Here is an 8052-nt window from a genome sequence, read left to right on the forward strand (position 1 = left end):
GCATCTCCCAGCGCCTGCACACCTCCCCCCGCGATCTGCAAGCAGCCCCTCCCAACAGGTCACACGGCCGCCCGGATAAATGACTCAAAACCACGGGAGGAAGCACCTGCGGATTCCCGGGGATTCCTAAATAGGAAGAACCCACTGGGCCATGGGCCCCACGACCACCCATAAATGACTGCGTCTCCATGGGAAACGGAGCGCGGGATGGACCGAGTCCCGCCAGGAAGCGGGGAGGGGACGAGGCCTGCGGGACACTCGGCGCCGATTTCCTGCTCGTCCTTGCGGCGCCGGTAACCGAGCCGCGCAGGCCCCGCTCGGGCATCTGCTTCCTCCCACCTCCGGGCTCCCAGCCGCGCGCTCCTCGCTGGGCAGAGTCCACGTTCCCAGCGCAGGCGCTGCGCCTGGGCTGGAGCCGACGTGGCCGGGGCGGGGGCACGGCCTCCCCGGGGCGCCCCCCGCCAGCGCGCACCCGCACTCGCACGCGCGCAAGGACACAGATACAGACAGCGCGGCTCCTTGCAAATCTTTACTTGGGTTTCGCTTCCCCGAGCATGTGCGCGGGCGCGGAGCAAGGCCCTTCACGCCGCGACGCGGACACAGACACAGACACAGCACCGCGCCCCCGGCTCCGGCCCGGGGCGCCCCCGGGCGCTCACTTGTACGTCTTCATGTGCCACAGCCCGTCGTTCAAGTAGTGGATGTTCTCGATGCCGATGCCCTTGTTGACCTTCTCGATGTCTTCGGCGGACATCCGCATGACGCCGACGCACAGCGCGTGCTGCTTGCCCTCGGCCATGACGGCCACCACCGTGTCCACCGCGGCGGGGTACAGCTGCGCGCCCGGGGACGTCAGGCCGGGGCACATGATGTTGGCCCCGCTGAGCACAAACTTGATGGCGCCCTTGTCCACCTGCTGGTGCGGCAGGATGAAGGGGAACTTGTGCAGCAGCCGCAGCGTCGGGTAGAAAGGCCCCTCGCGCTGCCTGAAGAACAGCAGCTCCCCGTTGACCGTCAGGATCTCGATGTGCTCGTGGCAGCGCACGATCTTCACCGGGTCTTTCTTGGGCAGGATCTGGTTGAGCCACGGCTCGATGCCCGGAAACTGCTCTATCAACTGGTTCTTAATCCCCTTGATAACGGAGGTTTTCAGCTGGATGCAGTTGGACACGTTCTCTTTCTCGTCAAACTTCTTGAACATGATCCAAGCCGAAGGGGGCGCCGCCAGCGAAGAGCCCGAGCGGGGAAGACGTGTGGAGACGCCGAGGCTCCGGCGGAGGAGCTCACAGAGGGCCGGCAGGGACGGGCGCGGCGGCTGTCGTTAACCGGAAGGGAGCGCGCTTTACGGCTCCGCGTGGGATCTACTTCCGCCCCTCGGAGCGCCGCGCGCCGGCGCCGGCGGTTCCGGGACCGCAGATTCGTGGCTGGCGGGTGGGTAGAAGGGGTGGGACTTGAGGAAGAGGAGCGGGAGGCGGCGTTCCTCTTGCGGAAGAGACGAATGGAAAGGGCCTGTTATTTTTACTGTTGTTATTGGTAAGCCGAATCGTCGTCCCTGCGCTTACCTGCGCGGGAAGCCGAGGGGAGCAGGGGAGCAGGTGCGGGGAGCAAGGGAGCAGGTGCCGGGAGCAGGTGCCGGGTGCAGGTGCGGGGAGCAAGGGAGCAGGTGCCGGGAGCAGGTGCCGGGTGCAGGTGCGGGGAGCAGTTGCGGGGAGCAGGAGTGGGGAGAAAGTGCGGGGAGCAGGTGCCGGGTGCAGGTGCGGGGAGCAGGTCCCGGGGAGCAGGTGCGGGGAGCAGGTGCCGGGGAGTAGGAGCCGGGGAGCAGATCCCAGGAGCAGGTGCGGGGAGCAGGAGTGGGGAGAAAGTGCGGGGAGCAAGTGCCGGGAGCAGATGCGGGAAGCTGGTCCCGGGGAGCAGGTGCGGGGAGCAGGTCCCAGGAGCAGGTGCCGGGCTGGAGCAGGTGCGGCTCTCCTGCCGCGCACAGGCGCTGCGACGAGCCCAGACCCCTTCGTTACCCCAGGTCTACCTGGCTCATACCCTATGTCTTCCCGACATTTCCGACACGTCTGGCTCAGGGACGTGTCATCGCAGATATCTGCCTGCTGCCTGTCACCCGTGGATGCAGCCTTCTCCCCTCTGGTTTCTCTCCGCCTGAACAAGGCGGGGAAAGGCTTCCCGACCTAGAAGAATGCAAATGCTATAGGATTTAGTCTGCCCTTTTCAAGACATCCAAACCCAGGTTGCCGCCCAGAATATGGTTTCTCCTGGCGAACCTCACTGAAAAGAGTGTGCGTTCTGCTTTGTTTGGGTTCAGTGCTCTGCACGTGGTGACTGTGTCCCAGTGGTGGATGGAGTCGTTTTCTGTCTATGCGTTCTATCAGTTGCTGAGCGGAGTATTGAAATCTCCAGCTGTAATTGTGGATCTGCTTCCCTTTCTAGTTTTATCAGCTTTGGATTCATACATTGTGAAACTCCAGTATTAGGTCCATACCCACTTAAGATTAATATGGAAGTCACCCAGCTAATTCGATTTTATCCATGTAGATTTCTCACGCTATCCTAAGGATAAGTGTGAGACCCCTGAAGCCAGGAATTGTGGGTTTTGTTTTGTTTTGTTCTTTTTAAATTTTATTTGAGAGAGAGAGAATGAGCAGGAGTCGGGTGAGGCAGGAGGAGAAGCAGGCTTCCTGCTCAGCAGGCATGGAGACTGATTCTGGTCTCCATCCATGGACCCTGAGATCATGAGCTGAGCCAAAGGCAGACACTTAACCAACTGAGCCCCCCAGGCGCCCCAGGAACTGTGTGTTTCATGTCTGTATTCTTCCACTTAGCGCTTCTCTCCAGTGAGTACCTGTGTAGTCGTGGGAAGCCTACCCTGCAGCAGAAATTGTAACAGGAGGTGAATAGACAGTGGGAAGAACATTATTCCCACATTCTTAGGAGCTTACAGCACATTGTGGTGAGATAGATAGATAAATATAGATATAGATATAGATGATAGATAGATAGATAGATATCTCCCCATCCCCATTCTCAGAACAAAAATCTGGATTAGTCTGGGTTCTCCAGAAAAAGGATAGATACATAAAATCGTATTATAAAATTATTACATATATTTATATGTGTAAGTTTATGGAATTACATATATGCATATAGATATAAGTAAATATAGGCTGCATGTGTAATATGTACCCATCATAGGGGATTGGCTCACACAATTATGGAGACCAAGAAGTCCCAACATCAGCGGTCAACAACAACCTGGAGACCCAGAAGAACCAATGTAGTAGGTCAGTCTGAGCCCAATATGAAGGCAGGAGAAGACCAACATCCAAGCTCAAAGGCAATCAGGCAAGAAGAATTCCTTTCTCCTCAGGGGAGATCCGCCTTTTTGTTCTGTTCAGGCCTTGGTTGAGGCCTGTCCACATTAGAGGAGGTAATCCCGAGGGTAGACCATCTTAAATGAGGCAGCAGAGCTGTGTGCTGATGTCCTGACCTAGGACCCAGGATGGGTCCTGCTCCATCATTTACCAGATTGAAATCCTGAGAGTTACTGAACTTGTATGCATCTCTGTTTACTCATTACAAAAGTACGGTTGACAGGAATACCCATCTCCTGGGGACAGGGGTGGGAACTGTTTGAATTAGAACTTAAAATAATTGGGTTTTCAGTATTTCATATAGCTATAATTATTAAATTAACACGAAACCAGTTACATGATTGTTTTAATACTCTCTTCACACAGAACATAGCACAACCAGCCAGACTTAAGCTTTCCAATTTATGACCAAGTCTGCAGTATGCCTCCCTGAGAGTTTACTGCAATTACTTTGATCCCATGAAGAGTCACACATTTCTAGTTAATATATGAGCAGCTAACCTCGTCTATTATGTATAGATTTATGTGCTATCCTATCCCGATAGGATAGTTCCTTTCCTTTGGGTCTTAAAGGTTATTCTGTTGTTCTTTATTTGTGAAGTCAGTGCTGTATGAACAGCATAAACCAAATGTAGAAATTCAAGGGAGGAAGAGTCATTACTGACTCACATGATCAGGTGACCTGTCTGTGGACGACTAGTAGTGTTATCAGAGGCATGCCCAAAGGAATTTTTTTAAATTTATTTTTACATAAGGGACTCTAAGAAAGCTTACTCTGCAGTTCCATAGCCATGGAAAACTTTTTTGAAGTTAATAATCATTTTTATCAGAAATAGATTCAATCTGTACACTGTAACTCTTTCCTGGGATGTGCTTGACCTGGGCCGTCGAGCCCCTATTTGGCATCTATCAGGAAGAGGATGCTAAGCCCTAGTTTTCTCCTTAAATTCCTAAAAAATTAAAAGAGTTAAAGTTAACAAATAAAAAACCTCTATTTTCATTGGAAAATGAAAATGGAGCCTGGTTCTTAAACTTTATAGAGGAGTCTAGGTCTTTGAGGTCTTTTAGGTGACTCACATCAGTGTATGAAAAAACACGACACACAACTGTTGCTTTGAACAAATGAGCGTGTTAAAACACTGAAACACACTACCAACTTGTTCTCATTAAGTTATGTATAGTCAACTGAAAATTAATTAACTATATATGGATTTTAAAAAGAAGGAGCAAAGTTACAGCACAATCTAAAGTCAGATTGATTTTTAGGCTGAGGCTGTATGGCCTCCTAAGTTCTGTCAGCCTCCCCCGTGTTGCTTTATTTCCGTGAAATCTGACGAGTACAGTGTATACTTCACAGGGTGTGTGGCGCAGTTATGAGGAATAAAAAAATACAATATACAAAGGAGTTATATAAAGATGCAGAATAAGTACATTTACTAGTGTTTCTTTATTCGCAAAACACCCTTTATGTGGTACTTATAAGGCCTAATATTATAGTATAGATGTAAAAAATTTTACAGAAAATGTTTGTAGCTTTGGATAAAGCCAAAGTCAAATAGTCAAGAGATGCCCCAACTCGGTATTGTATCAAGAATCTCAGGGGAGTGTGTAATCGAGACACAGTGATGAATTAAATTAAAGTGTGGAACCTGAATGAGAAAATTTCTCAGGTTCTCGAATCTGCAACACTGGGAGTGCAGTTCATACACCTGCTTTGAACTACCTTTCAAACCCTTCACCTGCGTGCAACCGTGTCTGCAGTTTGAGGCATGATCACCAGAGGGCAGGAGAGCCGAGCTGAAGTTCGCCTGCAGGTCCCGGTGATTGAGGCTGTGTTAGGCCGATAGGTAACTTTTTTTTTTTTTTTAAACCCTACAGTTATTTTTCCTAAATAAATAAACCCATTTCTGCCATTATAAGACATTTCCCAAGTTCAGGTGAACATTCTAAATAGTATCTACGTGATTTAAAATTTGAATTTTCTCTGTAATGTTCTCTAAATCATCAACAATAAAGCAGTTATTTCTAAAATGAATTTTAGGGGCACCTGGGTGGCTCAGTGGGTTAAGCATCTGCCTTCAGCTCAGGTCACAATCCTAGGGTCCTGGGATCGAGCCCCTCATCGGGCTCTCTGCTCAGTGGGAAGCCTGTTTTCCCCTTTCTGCCTGCTTGTGCTCGCTCTGTGTCAAATAAATAAAACCTTTAAAAAAAAAATAAAATGAAGTCTATTAAAAAATGCATGCTAGCTCTACATTATTGGCCTTCTCAAAGAAATACAAACTTCCAGTTATAAGATAAGTCACAGAGATGACAGGTAGCATAGGCATATAATCAACTATACTGCAATAAAGTTGGGTGACAATTGGGGACTATTCTTATCCTGATGAATACCGAGTAACAGAGAATTGTGGACTTGCGTTGTACACCTGCAGCTAATGTAACACTGTGTGTTAATTATTCTTCAATTTATAAAATGCCCCCTCCACATTGCTTCAACTTAGGAACAATTTTCAAAAATTAAAAAGTTAGGTATATCATAAAAATAATCTCACGACAGCCCAAATGTTCTCGATTACATGTTCCACCTCCTTGCTCCATTCCCCCAGGTAACACTGCTAGGTTTCTCATAGGTTCCACCCACGTTCTCTCCATGGCAGACATGCAGACGAATAGGTAGGAGGGTGCTCCCATGGGCAAGCGCAGAGGAAAGGGCCCCCACACTGGGGAGGTGAGCAGAGTTCACCCAGAATCTTAGGGGCTCTCATTTCCTAAGCAAACCAGGGCACAGGAGGGCTGAGCCCTGGCCTGGGGTGGCCAGAGCCCTCCCTACTTCTCTAAACTCTGGCCATCGGATGTGCCCCAGGCCAGTTCCTGCCTCTCTTGGCCTCAGTTTCCCGATTGTCTCAGGAGGGCTGGACACAGAACTTCGTGACCTCCCCCTTGGTAGTGTGGATGTGGTGTGGGCTCCCAGACCATGGATGGGTTTGGTGGGCTGCACTGAGGGATGTGCACGGTCTCCTGCCCACGTGCAGACCGAAGGGGTCCCCCTGGGCGGCCGAGGCTCGTGCCCACCAGCAGCACCGACAGTATGTGCATTACACCCGGGTGTTAGACCCCACCTTGCCGGGCTCCTGCACATTCAACGCACCAACGGCGGCCCGCCTGGCAGCCACGGCACTCCCCACGGGCCACTGCAGGGAGACCTCACAACCCCTAGCACCCGCAGGCCGCCCCAGCCCAGCCAGGCAGGCCGGAGTCCTGGAATACCTCCTGCCTGGCACGACTGGTCCCCAGAGTCAACCCCCCAGGGCCAGCTCTGCAACTCTGGGTCAGGGAAACCTGAATGCAAGCAGGGAGAAGGTCAGGCAGCCCCTTCGGCCTCTTCTGCACCTCCTCCCGTTGTCTCCCTGGTAGGCCCTGGGGACACTGGTCCAGCCCCTTCCTCGCTGGGGTAAGAGGAGAAGGACAGGTGCACAAGTGTTGCGAGTACTTACTGTTATTAGGGGGTCCTTCCTGGGCACTCATTGAGTTTATCCCATTATAGATGAGCAGGGACACCAGCGCTCGTGGTCACTTGCTTTCGCAAGACCTGGCCCCAGGCATTTGGACCCCACGGTTGTGCTGTGCATGGGAGCCCCTTCCACCCCAACCCCCCCCCCCTCACTGAGCAGGTGATCTGAGCCCAGCTTTGGCCATGGGTCTGTCATGGTTGGGGGGTCACGGAGAGGGTCACTGCAGACAAGAGTTCCACAGGGCCAGGGCTTGGTGGGGCCCTGGGTAAGGAGGGCTCTAGGGAGGCTGGGGTGGGGTGTTGGGGGCACACACAGGGAAGGGCTCTGAGTGCTCCACAGAGTCAGGGACATGGCGGGGCAGGGTGGGGCGGGCAGAAGACACAATCCAGGCCACCTCGGAGCCACAGCATCCTAGATTTGGAGGGAGTGTAATGGGCATGCCACTAAGCACGGACATGTAAGCAGCACCCAGAGATGAGATCTGCTGCAGTGTCCTCCTGCACACAGGGCTGCGGCGGGACGAGATGGGATGTGTGCCAGAGCCTGAGCCAGAGCGGCCTCCAGGAGAGGTCGTACCCAGGAGGGTGCTTCCGTCTGTGTTGCTGTTGGCCTCCTGCAGGGTTGAGGAGGATGAGACAGCACAGCCCCCCTGCAGAGTACAGAGCCGTGAGGAGCTGTGACTCTAGCCCTGAGTGTGCTCACGGCGGGCAGCGGCGGGCACCGTGGTGGTGGGACCTGACAGGGAGGACGTGCTGCTCAAGACCTAACTGATACTGTGGACCTTGGGGGACAGTAAGGAGCCCAACTCCAGGGACAGTGGGAAGTGGCAAGGTCAGCAGAAGCCTCAGACTCTTCAGGGTACCCATGCCGGGAGGCAGCCCTGGGGGTTCAGGAAGTGGGGTTCTCGGCTCTCTGGGTGCAGATTAGGGAACACCCACCTGGGGAAGAGAGGCCCCCAGAGGACTGCGGGATGACCCTGCTGCTGCTCTCCTCCCAGCAGGACTGGAGGAGTTGGCCAAGTGCTCCCCGAGCACAGCCCCAGTACCCACACTGTGGAGACGGGGTGCAGGACGTCCTCCCTGGAGCCCTTGTGGCTGCGGGGAAGGCTGGCTTTGCAGGGGACAGACCTGCTGGGAAGAGGGTGGTGCTTTCACTGGCCATAG

General features: G+C 52.9%; 1 protein-coding gene across 1 annotated transcript; it reads right to left on the reverse strand.

Moving 5' to 3' along the window:
* Nucleotides 1-516: 516 nt before the first annotated feature.
* On the reverse strand, nt 517-1338 carry LOC125107339 (malignant T-cell-amplified sequence 1-like). The gene has a single exon (XM_047742313.1). It carries the CDS (start codon nt 1199-1201, stop codon nt 656-658), a length of 546 nt encoding a protein of 181 aa, XP_047598269.1. The 5' UTR covers nt 1202-1338; the 3' UTR covers nt 517-655.
* Nucleotides 1339-8052: the final 6714 nt, after the last annotated feature.

Source organism: Lutra lutra, chromosome 8 (genome assembly GCF_902655055.1).
Source record: "Lutra lutra chromosome 8, mLutLut1.2, whole genome shotgun sequence".
NCBI lineage: Eukaryota > Metazoa > Chordata > Mammalia > Carnivora > Mustelidae > Lutra > Lutra lutra.